The sequence below is a fragment of the Lithobates pipiens genome, unplaced genomic scaffold, assembly GCF_037356315.1.
Source record: "Lithobates pipiens isolate NorthernLeopardFrog02 unplaced genomic scaffold, aLitPip1_a1.2 Scaffold_16, whole genome shotgun sequence".
NCBI classification, from domain to species: Eukaryota; Metazoa; Chordata; class Amphibia; order Anura; family Ranidae; genus Lithobates; species Lithobates pipiens.
Window position 1 is genome coordinate 160,833,694 of NW_027507748.1, and position 18,579 is coordinate 160,852,272.

The 18,579-nt window shown below is 42.3% G+C and overlaps 1 protein-coding gene and 1 long non-coding RNA gene across 2 annotated transcripts in view; one reads left to right on the plus strand and one right to left on the minus strand.

The window, feature by feature from the left end:
* Positions 1–18,579, plus strand: part of LOC143982203 (uncharacterized) — a 144,162-nt gene that overhangs the window by 119,484 nt on the left and 6,099 nt on the right. The window lies entirely within an intron of this gene.
* Positions 1–18,579, minus strand: part of SMS (spermine synthase) — a 294,657-nt gene that overhangs the window by 26,380 nt on the left and 249,698 nt on the right. Inside the window, exon 10 of the mRNA XM_077480709.1 lies at positions 765–880. Within this exon, the coding sequence (XP_077336835.1) occupies positions 765–880 (116 nt within the window). The remainder of the gene's footprint in view (positions 1–764; positions 881–18,579) is intronic.

Here is an 18,579-nt window from a genome sequence, read left to right on the forward strand (position 1 = left end):
GAAGGAAGGGGGCGAAAGTGCCCTGTATTGTAGTGGTTAAAGAAGTGCAGTACCAAATAGCAAAAAATGGACTGGTCAAGAAGGAGGTAAAATCTTCCCGAAGCAGGAGTGGCTAAAGAAAGTATTTGTGAATTAATGAGGAGGGAGGAGTCTTTAAAGTAACTGTAAAGTCAATTTTTTTCTATAAAAATAACAAACATGATATACTTGCGTGCTCTGTGCACAGAGCAGCCCAGGTCCTCCTCTTCTTGGGTCCCTCCACTGTGCTCCTGGCCCCTCCTTCTTGTTGAGTGCCCCTATAGCAAGCAGCTTGCTATAGGGGCACCCAAGCCAAGCTACAGCTGCTGTTTGGCCCCAGACCCTTTTTCCTCTGATTGGCTAATTGACTTTGACAGCAGCGGGAGCCAATGGTGCTGCTGCTGTGTCTCAGCCAATCAGGAGGGAGAGTCCCAGACAGCTGAGACACTCATGGACATCGCTGGACAGAGATGGGGTACAGGTAAGTATTAGGGGGGCCGAGGGGGGCTTCTGCACACAGAAATCTTTTTATCTTAATGTATAGAATGCATTAAGATAAAAAAAAGCTTACGACTTTGCAACCACTATAAATCTGACACTAGTTGTTCAAAAAATGTGTTCCCTAATTAAAATATGTATTGTTACACATTTTACTTTTCTACAACTTTGTACACAGTTTCATCTACACAGGCATGTTCTGCTTTCTCAAAGTATGCCTTTTCTAATGCTTAGTGTAGAAAGGATACAGTTCCATGTAGGAGGGAACACACACTATTTCCTTAGAAAATTCCACAGGGCAATAAAGCATTCTCAGTTGTTCTTCAAAAAGTGTTAGAGCCTCAGTCAGGTTTACACAGTTTCCCTGTGGGAGGAAGCAGACAAAGAAACAATGGTAAATGTAATGCTTTTTATACTGTAAATGATAGCTTTCTACAGCAAACTAGGAAAATTTAATTTATGGCAAAAGCGGTCTGTGAAACATGGCAGAAGACTTGCTAAACTTCAGTTTTTTCCACAATGAAAGACAGGAAAAATGCATACTTAAAGTGGAAGTAAACCCACTTTTTTAACTTTTACCTACAGGAAAGCCTATAATAAGGCTTACCTGTAGGTAAAAAAAATATCTCCTAAACCTGTACGGTTTAGGAGATATTCCCCTCGGTATGCGCCGCTGACTGCAGCGGCGCATGCGCACAAGGGGGTTCTCTCCGCGAAAATCCGGCAGCGCTCGTCCGGCCGGATTTAAATCTCCCGCGCGCATGCGCGGGAGTGACGATATCGCGGCTCCGGCCACTCACAGCGCCGGAGCCGCGATACCCGGAAGAGACGCCGAGGGAGCATGTCGGCTTCCTCGGCGTGGATCGGGCGAGATGTCGGGGCCTCGTTCTAAGGTAAGTATTTCATAATGAGCTAGTATGCGGTGCATACTAGCTCATTATGCCTTTTGCTTTGCAGGTTTAAAAAAAAAAAAAAAAAAAATGCGGGTTTACTACCGCTTTAACCCAAAATGGACTGGAGATTCCTATATTGCCAGCAATTGAGATTTTAATCTCTCCAGCCTGAAAAGGTTCACACAATAACATACTCTGCTACAGCGCAATTAATAAAGTGAATATAAGCTCTAGCAGTTAATTCCTTTTATTTGCTCCCTTTTGGCATGTTAAATATACTATTGAGCTTTGTTATACATATTCTCTATGGAGCGGCGGATGTCAGCGGACTGTGATCGATCCGGTCCAAAATCAGACGTTGCCCATCTGTCCGGTTGGTCGGATGAAAACGGACAAGCATAAAGCATGGACACTATAAAACACCTAGTAAATATGTTTTGAAGAGTGGGGGTGATCTGTAGTTCTCGACAGTTCCAGTACAGTGAGTGAAGTGTGTCACTAGATAAAAATGAAGAAAAATAAAGCCTGAAAAAAGGCCACCAAATGTAAAACTGATAAACTGCAATATAGCATAGTTTTGTTCTTGGGTTTTTAAATATCATCATTACTGTGTTTTGTTGTTTACAAGACAATAAAGGAACCACAAAAAGTCAAAACACAGTTCAACAACAAAGTTTGCTGTGATATTTCTGGAGTACATAGCCCACATAAAAATGAAAGTACATAATATGCTATCTGTTACAAGAAGTGTCATCGGATCAAGGAAGGGAAGCATACAAAGTATCCTTAGGAATGTCTTGGCATATGCAACTAGAAGGAGGTCCTCGATCAGACCTAGTAGGCACATTATGACTCATCAATCCAAAGCATCTGCTGCCATTTTTCTGCACCTCAGTTCTTATGTTTTAATGCATAGGACATGGAAACAAGGCTAAGCGACTCAACTGTGCACAAAAAACTAGCAACTGGAGTGCAGAGAAATTTGAAATATTTGGCAGTAGCAAAAGGCAGTCTGTTCCTCAAGGGAACGGTCCAATGAAGAGAACGGTCCAATTTTGAGTTTCTGCAGGCAACAGTGAAACATGGCAGAGGTTACTTGCAAAGTTGGAGATTTGGTCAGGATTAATGATATCCTCAATGCTAAGAAATACAGGTAGCTTACTTAGCCATCATGTCATATCATCAGGGAGGGATGCGATCGGCCCCAAATTGATTCTAACCCCAAACATACAGCCAATGTCATTAGGAACTATCCTCAGCGTAAAGAAGAACAAGGGGTGGCTTAGCAGTGGATCTAACAGGCAGCAAGTACGCGCTGCTCTGCCGAACATCCGAATAAGAATCCTGAAAACGGTACTGCATACCGCTCGTTTTGCATTCCTCGCCACCGGAACAGGTAGCCATCATCCCCGGCTACACAGCGGTGTCCTCAGCTTCACAGGCTCCATGTCTAAGCGGGGATCAGCACCCCGCTCTGGACCGGACCAAGCTGGTCAAGATGGCAGCAGGCCGCCTCGTGCAGCAAAAGAAACCTACAAGGTTGCAGCACTAAAACTTTTTGCCAAAACGGCACCTAAGGACCCCCCTCACCCTGCACTTATCCATACTTTGCCCTGTGCACCATTTAGGCCCACACCAAAGAAAGGTCAAGAGTCACGTTCCCCCACACTCATGACGTCTTGATGGTCCCTTGGGGACGAAGATTTCGCTTAATGTCTTTTGCAAAGGTCCCGTTGGCCTATTTGATGCTTCTGTTCACGGACCACGGCCCCACTCAGAACTCCAGAGGGGTGATCCTTCTGCTCCTCGCTGATCCTGCAACAAAAACTGAACTCCAGCAGTCTCAAAAGTTATTTTTTCTTTTCCCTCTATATATTCAATGGTATGGCGCACATGTAAGTTTTGTGAGTGGTGACCTTTTATTTGTCAGTCGAGCATTTTATAAAAATATGACATGGCTAGATCACACGTAGTACTCAATTGGAATGTCTGGGGACTGGGTAGTGGAGTGAAAAAGTTGGCTGTGACACATGTGGCTAAGCGCCTACGGTCCTCTATACTTTGTCTACAAGAAACGCATATGCATACTGACCAATCCATACAATTCTCGGCTTGTATGTTCAGCCAGCAGTTTCACTCTGCATATTCCTCATTTTCTCGGGGAGTGAGTATACTGATTCCCCAGGGGATTCCCTTTGTCTGTTCACTTTCAGTGATAGAAGATAAAGGGAGGTATATTTTTCTCAGGTGCAACCTGGAAGGCTCAGAAAACAAGCGTTTTTTTGCAACAGAAATACCATGAGGAGGGGGAGAACAACGGACATATGTTGCCCATGATGACCAAGTCCGGTAGGGACCCCTCCTTCATAGCGGCAGTCCAAGAGGCCTCTGCCTGGGTAGTGAATGCTCACCCGGAGGTTATCACGACATTTCAAGCATTCTATGAAGACGTGTACTCTAAGGTCTCCTCTGCTCCCACTGATATCTGGGACTTCCTCTTGGGGTGAAATCTGCCATGTCTTGAGCAGTCTGACACGGACATATTAAATTCTCCTCTCACAACCGAACTGTCAGAGGCCCTGGCCCTTTCGTATAAGTCCCCGGGAGTTGACAGACTGCCGACAGAGGTATACAAAAAATATACCGACACTATGCTACCACAACTAAAGCAGACCATCTATGACGGAGGCCACTATGGAGTGCTGGCCACTCGTCTAGCGTCCGTTATCCAAAAACTCATTCACCGTGATCAATCAGGAATTATTTCCTCCATATCTACGGCACTAAACATAAGATGATTATTCCTCAATCTGCAGATTCCAGTGGACAATCCGAGTAATAGGGCAGTCCTTTCCCTCAAAGCTGCCAAAACTTTTGACAGCGTCAAGTGGCCATATTTGTGGGAGGTCCTGGAGAGAAACGGTCTGGGAAAAAAGTTAATTGGCTGGGTTCAGCTACTGTACACAAACCTGACCGCCAGGCTGCGTATTAATGGTGATCTCTGACCCTTTCCTTCTTTACAGAGGCACGAGGCAGGAGTGTCCATCGTCACCCCTGTTTGCCTTAGTCCTGGAACCACTGGCGGAGACGGTGAAAGCGTCGCCATTGATATCCGGATTTGTGAGAGGCCCCGCAGTAGACAAAATATCACTATATGCAGATGATACATTCTTATCTGGGAGATACTTCCACCTCACTACAAAACGTGATGTCTTTAATCATACAATTTGGTATCTTCTCCGGCTTCTCCATAAATTGGAGAAAATTAGTCCTCCTGCCCTTGGATGAGCTCACAGCACCATTGCCGGTAATGCGCCCGGTCTCTTCAGATGGTCTCCTCCTTTAAGTATTTGGGAGTACAGATTACTCTGGATACTTCCAGATACCTAACCCTGAACCTACTCCCTATGATCGCTAAGATACAAACCAAATGCAGCACCTGGTGTAAGCTACCCATTTCTATTACCGGTAGAGCCAATCTTATAAAAATGGTATGGGTGCTTCATCTATTATATATACTACATAACTCCTCGCAATGGATCCCATGTAGGTGGTTCGCACACATTGACACTATATTCAGAAGCCTCCTTTTGAAAAAAAATATTGCTAGAATTAAACTATCCACACTGCAGTATAGTAAAGACGGGGGGGGGGGGGGGGGGGTTGGCAATCCCTAACATGAGACCATTTCCTGGCCTCACAGCTTCAGCATCTGGGTGGTTGGGGAGGAGTTGATATGGCAGACCCTATCCACAACATACTATTTCATGGCATACTGGGCCTCCCCACCGCTTCACATCTTGAGGCAGGCATCCCCCAGCACCCTAAATAGATGCCTACCATAAAACTTACTGTCCAAAATATGGGGCCACGTGAAACATAACCTAGGTATGAAGGGCTTCACGGTATACACTCCACTGTGGCACAATCCTTGCTACTTGGAATTGCAGAAATTAGAGGGATTTCAGTCCTGGGAAGGCATTAGGTACATATTACAACTCTACACGCAGACCATCTTTAAATCCTTCACTAATTTATGGGAGGAGTTCGGGCTTCCAAGACACAACTTCTATAGATACCTCCAACTCAGGCATGCTGTACAAGTGCAGACACAACTGTCTAGACTGGAACACATAGAACATCTGATAATAACCCACATACTTAACGCACAGAATAAAAAAGGTATGATCTCACAAATATATAATACACTTTCATGTAGAAAGCAAGATGCAGCTAAACTTCCGTCTAGACACAGGTGGGAGCATGACCTAGGAGAGATTGGGGGGCGAGGACTAGGAATTGTGTTTACAGTCTCTGCCAATCATCTCGGTGTCTCCATTGTATAGGCTCTCCCAGATATTCAGTTTACACAGAACCTACCGTACCTCGGTGCTGCTTCACAGAGAGTGCCCTCTGTGCCCCAGATGTGGGGGGGGGCAACGGGGATCTTATACACTTGATGTGGCGCTGCCCCAAACTATACAGAAATTGGAGAGAGGTAACTAATAACATTTCATCTATCAATCCACTGTTTCACTACACAATGTCACATGCTTGCTGGGCGCGGTGGGTGAGGAATTTTTAACCCCCCCCAACTAAAGAAGCTGTTCTAAGATTGCTGTATATTGCCCGCAAGCAGATAGCTCATTTATGGCCATCACCGCATAGCCCAACAATGAAGCAGTGGATTGAACAGGTAAATAATACTCTAAAAAAAAGCTGATGTATCAACACAGAAACGCGGTTAATAAGTTCTATAAAATCTGACAACCTTGGCTCGACACCCCGGGCCTGGCACCCTCTTAGCTAGTTCTCAATAGACTACTCCAAATGTAACCTTCTAGATCCTTAAAATATTAGTTAACCATTTGCACTGTATCACAATAGTATAAAGCCTTGAGTATGATCAAGGAATCAGGGATTATTATCAATACCCCCTGCCTCATTGATCAGCCAGGGGAATAGACCACTGTAACCCAATGGGGTCTTGGTTGTGGTGAGAAGCTTCAGTTAGTTTCACCTTCCTGTTGGAAGGTAGTTAGTTCAATGACAGTTTCCTTTTGTTTATGACTACCAGTGTGTCACCTACATTGTCAACTTACTAGTGAAATGTACGGTCCTAAAAACAGAGAAAAAAACTCCTGTTAAAACTAATGTTAGTAATGTCATGCCTGAGTGCAATGTTTTAGGCCAACCCCTGCATACTATACTGTTACTATTGTACACCCTGAAGTTATATGGCTATGTCTGTTGAATATTGTACATATGTTTTGTGCCACAATAAAAACCTTTCTGGAAGTGATGGTTTGATCCACACAGAGACCTGATCTCAAGAGTGTCTGGGATTACATAAAGAGATAAAAGGATTTGAGGCAGGCTATATCCATATTAGATCTGTGATAAGTGCTCCATGATGTTTGGAACAACCTACTTGCCAAGTTCCTTCAAAAACTGTGTGTACCTAGAACAACAAATGCTATTTTGAAGGCAAAAGGCAGCCACACTAAATATTGATTTGATTTGTATTTTTCTTCTGTCCATTTACTTTCCATTTTGTTAATAACAAATAAACTAATAAAACTTCTATTTCTGAAAGAATTCTTAATTTACGTCATTTTTTAACATTTTACCATCTGCCTAAGACTTTTCTGCACAGTACTGTATATCCCAGTTTTCAATTGAATTATAATAAACCATGTATGATTCTACTAATAACACTTCGTCCCTTTTGAAAAGATTCTCATCACATCTTGTCCTAGTGACACAACAGGAAAGGAATGAGATCTTCTTCACAGAAAAGCAAAACAGTTATTTTTTTCTTGTTGGAGATTCATTCACTCTGTACACAAATAAGGGTTGTATATATTAAAGTGGTTGTAAAGGCACAAGGTTTTTTTTACCTTCATGCATTCTATGCATGAAAGTAAAAAACCTGCCTGCAGCATCCCTCCCAAATACTTACCTGAGCCCTCCTCTCGATCCAGCAATGTCCATGATAGCCTTGCCTCCCCAGGGACTCGCATTCCTGATTTGGCTTCTGGCAGCTGCGGGAGCCATTGTCTGTCAATCACAGCCAGTGAGAAAATCAGGAGACAGAGGGGGCGGGGCTAAGCCATGGCTCCATGTGTGAATGGGAAAACAGAGCGGCGGCTCCGGAGTCTGCTTGGATGCCCCCAAAGCAAGCTGCTTGCTGTGGGGTGTACCCAGCAGGAGGGTGGAGGCAGCAGCGCCGGCGTGGGACCCCGAGAAGAAGAGGATATAGGCTGCTCTGTACAAAACCATTGCACAAAGCAAGCAAGTATAACATATTTGGTATGTAAAAAAAAAAAAAAAGGCTTTAATACCGCTTTAACCACTTGCCGACCAGCCGCCGTCATTATATTGTGGAAGGTCGGCCCGCAAACCGTTGTAGCGGTACATCGGTCCCTTTAAGCGGGATAGCTGGCATGCCCACTGCACAGCAGGGGTGCTGATGCTCATGACTGCCGGTTGTGATGAATGCTGGCCAGGAGCGATGATGGGCACAAGAGCCAGAACAGGGACGTGTGTGTGTAAACACACACATACCAGTTCTATGAGGAGAGGCAAGAGAGATTGTGAGTTCCTACAAGCTGGAAACCACGATCTCTAATCTCCTATAGTCAGTCCCATCCCACACAGTTAGAACACACACATAGGGAACACAGTTAACCCCTTGATCGCCCCCAATTGTTAAGCCCATCCCTGCCAGTGACATTTACACAGTAATCAGTGCATTTTTATAGCACTAATCGCTGTATAAATGCCAAAGGTCCCAAAAATATGTCAAAAGTGTCCGATATGTTCGCCATAATGTTGCAGACTCGATAAAATTGCTGGCATTACTAGTAAAAAATAAAAATAAAAAATAAATGCCATAAATCTATCCCTTATTTTGTAGACGCTATAACTTTTGCGTAAACCAATCAATATTGTTTTTTTGCTATTTTTATTACCAAAAATATGTAGAAGAATACATATTGGCCTAAACTAAGGAAAAAAAATATATAAAAAAAATAAATAATTGGGGCTATTTATTACAGCAAAAAGTACAAAATATTGTGTTTTTGTGTTTATAGCGCAAAAAATAAAAACTGCAGAGATGATCAAATAGCACCTATTTGTGGGGGGGGAAAGGACGTCAATTTTGTTTGGGTGCAGCGTTGCATGACCGCGCAGTTGTAAGTTAAAGCGACGCAGTGCCGTATCGCAAAAAATGGCCTGGTCATTCAGCAGCCAATTCTTCCGGGGCTGAAGTGGTTAAGGAGCCATGATTATTCTTATTTCTCAAAAGCCTTAATAATATCGAATTTGGCTGGCAGTATGTAAGCACTACAGATCTGCTAATTTATCTTTCATATTAACCCTAAACTCACTAAAATAAGATATAGCCTTTTTGCAGTACATGAAGAAACCGTCATTTATCACAACAGCTGTCTTGTAGTCTACAGATGTCACCTGAACAGATGTTACCCAAGCCTCTAATGTACATCTCACCCAAGACTATACCAACTCACACTTTCCCTGAATTCACTTTTTTTTTCTAATAGTGTTATAAAAACTGCACATGTTATTAATCATATCCTCCAGTTAATGATTTGCTAATTGTTGGTATTTATTTTTCTGCTGACATAAAGCTGAAAAAACGGCTTCTCTGTGGAATTTTGCTGTGACAGAAAGTTACAAAGTTTTGCTGACTTCCTGCCAAGACAGCTGTAATAAATTAGTCTGCTAAAGAAGATAATATGATAGCAAAAACCAAATACTCAGTGATCTGAAAGTTACGTTCAGTGTTCATTAGGAATCATCCAAAATTTGAGACTGTCAGCACTGATCAGCTCGACAAACGACGATTACAAAAAATTGAAGCCAGGTGGAAGACTGTCACTAAAACAGCGATTGGATCCAATCAAATGCAGTCACAACAGCAAGCAGTGGAGATTCAATCAATAGGGATGGTCCCAATATTCGATTCTAAGGTTGAACAAACATATGGGGCACTTACAGCAAGTTTGCCTGCTGCGGAGCGCCCCATAATGCACTACGAGATCGCAGTGCATTGATGGCTGCAGATTGGGCAAAGCATACACCTGACCGGCATGCTTTGGCCAATCACAGTACGATGTGCTGTGAGAGCCATGATTAGCCAAAGGCAAGGTGCCAATCATGGCTCAGGGGCAAGTCCACCCCCCCCCCCCCCCACTATATAAGGCTGCTGCTTACACGGCGGCCGTATATTGTGAATGGAGATTGGGCAGGTAGCTAGTGTAACGTGCAGCCAGTCAGTGCAATATATATATATATATATATATATATATATATATATATATATATATATATATATATATATTACAGTTCAGAGTATATAGTGCAGTCAGCGTAGTATATATTATAGAGCAGGGATATGCAATTAGCGTACCTCCAGCTGTTGCAAAACTACAAGTCCCATGATGCACTGCAAGACTCTGACAGCCACAAACATGACACCCAGAGGCAGAGGCATGATGGGACTTTTAGTTTTGCAACAGCTGGAAGTCCGCTAATTGCAGAATCCGGTTCTAGAGTTTAGAGTATATAGTGCAGCTAGTGTAAATTTAAATATATATACACCTATGCCCCCATCCACATTTTATGGCAACAACTTGAATATAAGCCTTTAAAATTAGCACTTTAGATTTTTCATGTTTGTGTCCCATAGACTTTAATAGGGTTTATATGTTTGCTAGAACTTTTTGCCTGTTCACGTTGTTCTAGTGCGAACTGTACCGAGGGTGTGCGGCCCATCCCTACTAATCAACACTGTTTGGTGCGGATGAAGGAATCTATGCATGTCTAGATAGGCTTAATATAGTTACGGGGGAAGGAAAACTACCTTCACTAGTACTAAACAACCACAAGAGACGGTGAAGATACACCAGTTAAAGCAGTATTAAACCCAAAAGTAAAAATATTGCAGCTTACCAATTTTTACATGTGGCAGAAGCATTAGTTTACTTTTCTATGCTTTTTTTTCCTTTGTTTAACCTAGTGATCTAGCCAGTAAGTCTGTTTTTCAACAGAACAAGCTCTCCAGCTCCAGTTACAGTGTTGAGACAAACCATTTACCACTGACAGCGATGCTTACAATGATCAGATTTTATTTATTCATGTAAAATGTTTATTCCACAGAAAAAAAAAAAGGTTGCTGTAATTGCTTGTGAAATTGCAGTATCTAAATCTGCTCAAACATCTAACACTCCCCTCAGACTGACTGAAAATTCTGCTGTTCAAAGGTGTCCCTGTGCTCCTTCATCCAGAGCAGAGACATGTATGTTACTTGTCAGTAGGGATGGGCTTTATGCTCAAATCGAACATAGGCTGTTTGCCAGTTCGCCGAACAATGAACAATTTTGGGTGTTCGCGGCAAATTCGAAAGCCGTGGAACACCCTTTAAGACCCCTTTCACACCAAGGGCTTTTGCAGGTGCTATAGCTTTAGAAATAGCGCCTGCAATCCGCCCTAAAACTGCTGCACCATTGTCTGTAGTGTGAAAGCCCTGAGCTCCTCCACCGCTGCTCCCCATTGAAATCAATGGGGCAGCGCTGCATTACCGCTGGCAAAACGCCGCTATTACGGCATATTGCCGGCGGTTTTAACCCTTTCTCAGCCGCTAGCGGGGGTAAAAGTGCCCCGCTAGCGGACGAAATGCACTGCAAATCTGGCGGTAAAACAACGCTATGTGCTGCGTGGTGTGAAAGGGGTCTAAAAGTCTATGGGAGGAATCAAAAGTGCTAATTTTAAAGGCTTATTTGCATGGTATTATAAAAAGTGTTTGGGGACCTGGGTCCTTCCCCAGGGGACATGTATCAATGCAAAAAAATGTTTTAAAAAAGGCCATTTTTATTGATGAACTTTTATATGCATTGTCGGACTTACAATTCATTATTGCCGCTAGTAGTTTTAAATAATAGTTTATAAATTTAATTTTGCAGTTAGACAGTTCTAAACATGGGAAACATGCGCCCCTTTACAGGCATACTATAGACACCCCCAGGTATGAAATTTAAAGGAATATTACACTTTTTTTGTTTCACTTTAAGCATTATTAAAATCACTTTTCTTCAAAACACCAGTTGTGGGACTTCCCTATTATGATGTATACAAAATTCCACAGCCGTATCCAATCAGTTACTGCAGAGTGGACACAGACAGAGCCCTATGCTCCATGGGCGGCAGGGAGTAAACGGACTCTCCCGTCTGTTTACACCTGAAAAAAAACCTGATAGGTGGACCTGATCAGAACACCCATCTGAAAGGGGCCTAAGATGCACAGACCACCTTCCTCAGCCGACTAGGGATTAGTGGCGAGCAGATGCTACAGCTTACAGTAGGAGTGAACCAAATCACTAAAATCTTGCACAATCTCTAACATAATAAGTCATACTGCAACGCAATTCATTGGCATGGTCCACTGCTGTCACCATCAAAAAACTGGCCCCTAGCAACGACACCTAGCAGAGGAAGTGACCAAAATGGGCTGGAGGAGATGAGTAGCACTGAGGTAGCAAACAGGATGAAAAAATTGTGAAAATAATATTTTCTAAAATAAAAGCATGGCAAATGTTTATGATACACAGTGCTTTAGTAAACTGATTATTATACAGTTAGGGTTTACATCTACTTTAAGGCAGGCCATACATGATTAATTTTCTTTCGTTCAACCAGCAGATTGAATGGAAGAAAATTAATTGATTCTCCCATCCACACATTTGAGTCGAATGGGGAAATCTCTCCCACTGAGCTATTGTATTCTGACAGCAGGGAGGCTTTCCCACTCAGAATACACTCATCATATAACTGATGGCACAGATCAAGTGAACATTTTCCGACAGGCTGATTGTACTGAAGTCGATTGAGAAATCGACTTCTGTACAACTAGCCTGCCCAAAGATGGATCGTAATTCAGCCAGACCCTGCCGGACCGGCCAAATTTTGATTTATCTACGACAAGCATCAAAACTAAGGAGAGCACGGGCCAGGTGGTACAACAAAGGCTTCTTCTGCATACAAGGTAGTGTTATAATGAAAACCATACTGCCATTGGTTTATTTCAGAATCTTTATTTTTCCTTAAGTTCTCTCTTGTACACTAGGTAATTTCATAAATAAACTTTAATCATGATTTACTGTTAGTTTATACAGTGTAACCTTTACTTACATACCGATTACATTTTCCCTTTAGTATTGCCCATGTTTAATATTCAAGCTGTTTACATTCATGTGTTATTATAGTGCTTCCTGTAAATATATGGTTCCCTACACGTCATTATTCCAGATTAGGCATGATTGGACGCAGTTGTCTAATTACAGCGCTGGCTTCTGCCTGGTATAATTACATGTTGAAAATGCAGCACAGCACCTAACTATCTGAAGAATTCTCTATACAATCAAATATAAGGCTAGTATTTCTGTGGAATCATTTAAAAGCTAGTCATTGAATATGAATAGGCCATTGACGGGATGTAAATTCCATAAATAAACAGATTCTTCTTTTTGTACAGAAATAAGCTTTGCAAAGGAGCTCTGGCTTCACAATATTACTCAGGCATTGACAGGATAAAATATATATACTAATACATTATAAAGAACCTTGTGCTATTTGGCAAAATAGAGCATCAGAATAAAAGCTTTAAAAGCAATAAAAGAAAAGCCAGTAATACAAACGGTGAATGTATTTATTAGACATGATGGTGTAATACATGTGTGCAGGGGTAATACAAGAAGGTTATGTTACTATGTTGGGATTATTCTTCCAAAAGACCATATACAGTAATTCCAAAGTCTTATATGGGCACCTATCTCTGTTTTTCTGTCAGCCTACTGCCATTGCTGATATGGTGAATATTGGGCAAGGCACGTCTAAACCTCCAGGGGACTGTTCTCCTTGGCCCTCATCCAGCAGCTAAAAAGATGGCGGCGGCCCAGCGGCTCCAAGTGCTCTCCCCCAGCAGGAAAAGTGCAAAAAGATGGACCTGCAGCCCTGAAGCCTAAACCCCCCAGCACTATTAAGGAGCACTTTCCAGATCAGAACCCCCACCCTCAGTAAACTGAAGAGGGAGCTTGAGCTTTGTCCTGCACAGCCGATGCAGGCATGGGGGGAGGGGGGGGCAGCTATCGTAACACTCAGGGCCATGCTGCTGCTTTCCCTGAGGAGTCTGTTGGTTCTTCCTCACAACAGGGAGCGAAGGATGAACTGACCCATAAACATGTAATGGAAGTAATTTATGCGTACAAACTGCCCTTAACACGCAGACAGATTTAGTTAAAGTGGACCTGTCATTCCACTGCCAAACAACGCATTTGTGATGTGGAGGGTGCCATAGATCCATTGTATAGAGATGTACGCTCCTTACAACAGTCTGCTACTGTTCACTCTGCTAAATTGAATGATCTTGAGGACAGGCTACGCTGCAACAATGTACACTTTATCAGTTTCCCAGAGGGGTCAGAAGGCAGGGATCCAGAATGCTTTATGGAGACCTGGCTTAAATCAGCTATGCCAGCAGATACTTTTTTTGCTCTTTTTGCTATTAAAAGGCCACATTGCGTGCCACTGCACCCATTGCCAATAGGGGCACCACCGAGACCTATTCTCATCAAACTTCTGCTTTACAGGGATAAGAAACAGATACTGTGAACAGCTTGTACCTTAGGTGGCCTGACATAGAACGGTAAAAACAGATTCCTCGGGTGCCACGCAGATACAGGCTGCCTACACTGTGGTTAAGAAATGGCTGAATGATAAGAATTTGGCCTATAGTATGGATTATCCTGACAAGTTGCGTGCCGTTAATGGTGGTGAAGTGTAGTTCATCACTTCATCTGAGGATACCTCAATGTCTGGGTTTCCATTGCCGGAGTTTGTATTACTAAGCCCTAGTTGATGATCACTATGTGCCTGTTTTTTGTTTTGTTTTTTTAGCTCCAACTTAATACCTTGGCTCGCTTTGTCATGCATATCCAAACATATGTGCAACCATTTCAGCAAGCTTTATTTTCAGAATGTCTCTTAGATACTGTACCTTTTATGTGGTAATGCTGAAGTTCAACATTACCTTGCACAGTTGTACAGACTCCTCTCCTGTACCAAAATTACTGCCATGATCTGCATGATCTTATATGTACAGTGACCCAGTGATGACATCACCAAGACTATAAGAAGTTAAGTAATGAAATAAGAAAGGTTTTATAATTGAAATTAGCACACTGACAGGGAATAGGTAGTACTGTCAAAATATAAGCAGATTAAACTTGTGCTTAGATAGTGTTAATTTTCAAGATGTAGATATAATTCATTATTTACAACAAACTTGTATCTTCCCAAAAAGTGCCCAAAGGGAAAAAAAACAAAAAAACTAGGGAGAAATATTTTTTAGGAAGCGAAAGAAGGATATCATTGTTGCTTGTGTGACTATTTCTCAGCTTTGATTTTACTAGTGCGGATCATTTACTATTAGTCAGGTCATAACATTTTTGCAGCTATGGACTGCTCTACTACAACCCCGTATTTCAGAATTGATATACAAGCACTTAATAAATATAGCCCTAAGAGGTCAAACGGGTAAAGGATGTGTGAAATACTTTTGTGGTCTATTGTAGATCAAAATCTGTTGTCAAACATTGTTTTATAACAAACTTGTACCCAAAAACAAACCTGACCAAAGTAGGCATTTCTTTACTACTGAATTTGTGTTTAGCAAGGATCCTTGTTAAATTATACATCCATGTTGCTTCATACAAACACATATTAATATTAACCACTTCAGCCTCGGACCAATAAATACCTTAAGGACCAGAGGTCTTTTTGCAATTTCGCACTGCGCTGCTTTAACTGGTAATTGCGCGGTCATGCAATATTGCACCCAAACGAAATTTGCGTCCTTTTCTTCCCACAAATAGAGCTTTCTTTTGATGGTATTTGATTGCCTCTGCGATTTTTTTTTTTTGCGATATAAATGGAAAAAGAGCGAAAATTTTGAAAAAAAAAGATATTTTCTTCTTTTTGTTATAAGAAAAATCGAATAAACTAAATTTTAGTCATACATTGAGGGCAAAATTTATTCAGCCACATGTCTTTAGTAAAAAAAATGTCAATAAGCGAATATTTTTTGGTTTGCGCAAAAGTTATAGCGTCTACAAACTAGAGTACATTTTCTGGAATTTACACAGCTTTTAATTTATGACTGCCGATCTCATTTCTTGAGGTGCTAAAATGGCAGGGCAGTACAAATCCCCCCCAAATGACCCCATTTTGGAAAGTAGACACCCCAAGGAAATTGCTGATGGGTATGTTGAGCCCATTGAATATTTATTTTTTTTGTCCTAAGGGATTGAATAATGACAAAAAAAAAAAAAAAAATTTTTTTTTACAAAAAGTTGTCACTAAATGATATATTGCTCACACATGCCATGGTTATATGTGGAATTGCACCCCAAAATACATTCTGCTGCTTCTCCCGAGTACGGGGATACCACATGTGTGGGACTTTTTGGGAGTCTAGTCGCGCACGGCACCCCGAAAACCAATCACCACCTTCAGGATTTCTAAGGGTGCAAATTTTTGATTTAACTCCTCACTACCTATCACAGTTTCGAAGGCCATAAAATGCCAAAATAGCACAAAACCCCCCCAAATGACCCCATTTTGGAAAGTAGACACCCCAAGCTATTTACTGAGAGGCATGTTGAGTCCATGGAATATTTTATATTTTGCCAAAAGTTGCGGGAATATTACAAACTTTTTTTTTTTTGCACAAAGTTGTCACTAAATGATATATTGCTCACACATGCTATGGGCAGAAGTCAAATTACACCCCAAAATAAATTCTGCTGCTTCTCCCGAGTACGGGGATACCACATGTGGGGGACTTTTTGGGAGCCTAGCCACGTACGGGACCCCGAAAACCAAGCACTGCCTTCCGGATTTGAATATAAAATGCTATAAAAAACAAACTAACCAGAGTCACCCGTAACACTTATACGGTGATCAGTGGTGAAAGGGTTAACTAGGGGCAATCAGGTGGTTCAAATTTTTATTAGGTAGTATATGGGGGTCCCTGGCGCTATATAAAAACCTGACGGGGAACCTAAATAACTAACTGGCTAACCAGCGTCACCAGTGACACTTATACTGTGATCGCTGGTGAAAGGGGGTGAAAGGGTTAACTAGCAGCAATCAGGGGGTTAAAACCATTATTGGGTAGTATATCGGGGTACCTAGCGCTATAAAAACCTGGCGGTGAACCTAAAAAAATAACTAGCTACCTAGCGACACTAGCGACACTGATGCAGCGTTCAGAAAAATTATCGCTTAGTGACACTGGCAAAAGGGGGTGAAAGGGTTAACTAGCGGAAATCAGGGGGTTAAAACCATTATTGGGTAGTATATCGGGGTACCTAGCGCTATAAAAACCTGGCGGTGAACCTAAAAAAATAACTAGCTACCTAGCGACTGTAGCGACACTAATGCAGCGATCAGAAAAACGATCGCTTAGTGACACTGGCAAAAGGGGGTGAAAGGGTTAACTAGCGGCAATCAGGGGGTTAAAAACATTATTGGGTAGTATATCGGGGTACCTAGCGATATAAAAACCTGGCGGTGAACCTAAAAAAATAACTAGCTACCTAGCGACACATGCAGCGATCAGAAAAATGATCGCTTAGTGACACTGGCAAAAGGGGGTGAAAGGGTTAACTAGCGGCAATCAGGGGGTTAAAAACATTATTGGGTAGTATATCGGGGTACCTAGCGCTATAAAAACCTGGCGGTGAACCTAAAAAAATAACTAGCTACCTAGCGACTGTAGCGACACTAATGCAGCGATCAGAAAAACGATCGCTTAGTGACACTGGCAAAAGGGGGTGAAAGGGTTAACTAGCGGCAATCACGGGGTTAAAAACATTATTGGGTAGTATATCGGGGTACCTAGCGATATAAAAACCTGGCGGTGAACCTAAAAAAATTACTAGCTACCTAGCGACACTAGCGACACATGCAGCGATCAGAAAAATGATCGCTTAGTGACACTGGCAAAAGGGGGTGAAAGGGTTAACTCTAGGGGCAATCAGGGGGTTAAATCTTTATTGGGGGGTGATAGGGGGCTACCCTGGACCTAACACTAACTGTCCTGACAGTTTTTACTGTCACAACTGACACTGAATGCATTGATCAGTAAAGAAATGATCAATGCAATCAGTGACACTGTGACTGGGGGGGGAGGGGGGGCGGGGGGGATCGGGGGGCGATCGGGGGGGGGGATCGGGGGGGGTTTGTGTGCCTGTGTGTACCTACATGTCAGTGTAGTGTTGGTGCACACTTACTTTTACTGTTCTCCTCGTAGTCCGGTCAAAAAGACCGCCCCGAGGAGAATGACATCACTTCCTCCTTCCTGTGTAAACAATACACAGGGGAGGAAGCTTCTCATTGGCCAGGAGCGATCCAGAGGGGGTGGCCGAAAACCAACGGCCATCCCCTCATCACGGAGCGCTCCTGGACCGAATCGGACCGCCGTAACCAGCGGGAGGGGGTCCGATCGGACCCCCCACCCGCTGGAAGGCAATCACGTAGATGTACGCGATTGTGCCTGCCTGTGCCATTGTGCTGACGTACAATGGCAATACGGCGGTCCTCAAGTGGTTAATATAAACTTCAACCAAATAGCTAAACTTTTACTGGGGTCTTTACAGTATATCAAAAGCCAAATATAGTTGTTTTGAATGAAGTGGGGAATGGTTAAATCACTTGCAAGTTCTTTTTTTTTGCCATCTATGTTCTACTGGACAGAGTAACTTTTACTTCCTGTACTGTAGACAAAATGGGAATTAAGAGGAAATATGTCAAAAATCAAGTAATTCCTCCTTCCCCTCTATTTCTAAACTACTGACAACCTAAAAATTTGGATCACTCCTACTTGTTGTCCCAGACCCAGCTGACACCAGTTGAATATATTAACCTGACAGGGTTTCTACTTCTTCCACACCTCATTCAAAACTTGAAAAAAAAAACTTGGATTTAGATACATTGCAAATACTTACCAAATTAAAGTGATTGTAAACCCTTGTTTTAAAAAAAAAAAAAAAACAACAAAAAAAACCCACAACAAACATTTTACACT